The sequence below is a fragment of the Rhagoletis pomonella genome, unplaced genomic scaffold (genome assembly GCF_013731165.1).
Source record: "Rhagoletis pomonella isolate Grant_MI unplaced genomic scaffold, Rhpom_1.0 Rhpom_scaffold_00012, whole genome shotgun sequence".
In the NCBI taxonomy this organism is placed as follows: Eukaryota; Metazoa; Arthropoda; class Insecta; order Diptera; family Tephritidae; genus Rhagoletis; species Rhagoletis pomonella.
In genome coordinates this window covers 25,224,440-25,226,363 of record NW_023458566.1, presented here as the reverse complement: position 1 = coordinate 25,226,363, position 1,924 = coordinate 25,224,440, and the positions used below count along the sequence as shown (strand labels likewise).

General features: G+C 34.5%; 1 protein-coding gene across 1 annotated transcript in view; it reads right to left on the bottom strand.

Annotated features, from left to right (window-relative positions):
* LOC118747392 (cuticle protein 16.5-like) overlaps window positions 1-1,651 on the bottom strand; it is a 2,968-nt gene extending 1,317 nt beyond the window's left edge. Inside the window, exon 1 of the mRNA XM_036481441.1 lies at window positions 1,643-1,651. Coding sequence (XP_036337334.1) covers window positions 1,643-1,651 — 9 coding nt within the window. The remainder of the gene's footprint in view (window positions 1-1,642) is intronic.
* Window positions 1,652-1,924: the final 273 nt, after the last annotated feature.

The window sequence follows — 1,924 nt, the reverse complement described above, 5'->3', positions numbered from 1 at the left end:
AAAAAAAAAACGTATAGAAATAAAAGTAAATATATTTTATGTGCACGAGACATATCATATTTCATATATAAAATACTTGATAACTTCACATGAAGGAACCTTTTACTTGCGGAAGTTTCACAACGTAGTACTCGTCTTTTATGTTCCTCTCTTTTTCGGAACATATTTTTGTCGAGTACTTTACTTAGTTACTCGACGCTTAGACTGCTTTTACACAGTTCAAGTATTGAATTCAATAGGGGGTGAGAAGAAAAGGGACGAGTACACATGCGTCTGTACCGTCATGTCGTTTCAACTTTCGTGCTTTGCTTTTGGCATTTTCGTTGCTTCCCATTTAAAGAACCAAAAACTTGAATTCACAGAATTGAAACGTGTAAAAGCAAATAGAAAACACAAAAGAGAATGAGCAAGAATTGCTTTCAAGTACTTGAATCATGTAAATCGGGTGTTAGCGACTATACTTCTCTTCACTAACCGCGCTCTCAGTGAGAGGAAGAGAAGGAAGCGTATTCGCTAGAAAACTTCAATATGAAGCCAAATATCTTCTGATGTAGACCTCTATTATGTACCTATGTCATTTAATGTACATATCGTCGTTTAAAGTACAAAACCGCGTATGTGAATTATGTAAATTATTTTCTAGAGAGTAAAAGCACTCACATTTCAAAATGGCTCTCTTTTTTATAAAGCAATCGCATTTCTGGCTAGTATATTTCAGGACGAATGGATAAGGTACGAGCCAAGATCTTCGGTGAGCAAATCCAATTTTTGGCAGCAAATGTTAGTTACAAATACAAAGATGGATACAAAACTGAAGAGGAATTCTAAGACAAATACTAAAAGCATATGCAGACGACAACGTTAAGCTAGATTAACGGCGCAGGTAATCTAATCGAAATTGTACCTTGGGAGACGGCAGTAATGCGGATTAACGAGCCGCGAGGTCGTGGGATCGGATCTCACTGCCAATATAATTTTCATTTTTTTTTTTTATTTGATTAATTGTTATTATCATTAACTTTTTAATGTAATAATAGTTTTATTAAAATTAAACATACAAATTTCAAGTAACTAGTCATAAAATAGATAATGTCATATGAAATAAAACAAAAGAAAAAAATCAAATAAAATTCAAAAATAAGTAAATACTATAAGCAAAAAATGTTGGCAATCGCTCGATCCGAGGATCGGACCTGGGCCCTACAGACTTATAGTACGCTGCTCTCACATATAGTCGTGCCGAATATAATTACAAAAACGAACCCAAATACGGACACGCACACCAAGCCAAATACGAACCGAGATAAAAGATTGTCGTAAGCGCAATTTTAAGGATTTTTAATTATAGATACAGTGAAACATGTTAATAATGCAGTTATACAAAACAAACTTTGTTGTATATCCTACAAAGTGGCTGCAAAAGTGTTGACCAATGTAGCATATGACAAGTTTTTACTAGAGAAAATCCTTAAAAAACTCAAAAATATTTAACAATAAACAATAAATATAAAATAATTTTAGAATTTATTGAACTAGTAAATAAATCGTGGCTTTTTTTGAGAGATTACATTCCAAACTTTAATCGCGATTTCCCAAAACCTGCCGAAAGTAGGAAACGACAATATTTTATGCAGTTCATTACCATTGCCATTGTCTACCATTACCAATACCCTCTCCATTACCAAGAGAATTACCATTACCATTACAATAACCAATACCATCATTATAACGTACGCTCACATATACGAAGACGAATACTAGGAGGCTTATGGGTCGATTATCGATAGCAACCGAACTTCAGTTGCGTTGCTAGTTGCCAAAACGATATTACAGATGGCGGATGGCCGTGGAGTACGCGCTTTTAGTGTAACTAAAGGGCAAACTGATTGCTGATTCTATTAGCGCGAGCACCTCTTTCAAAACT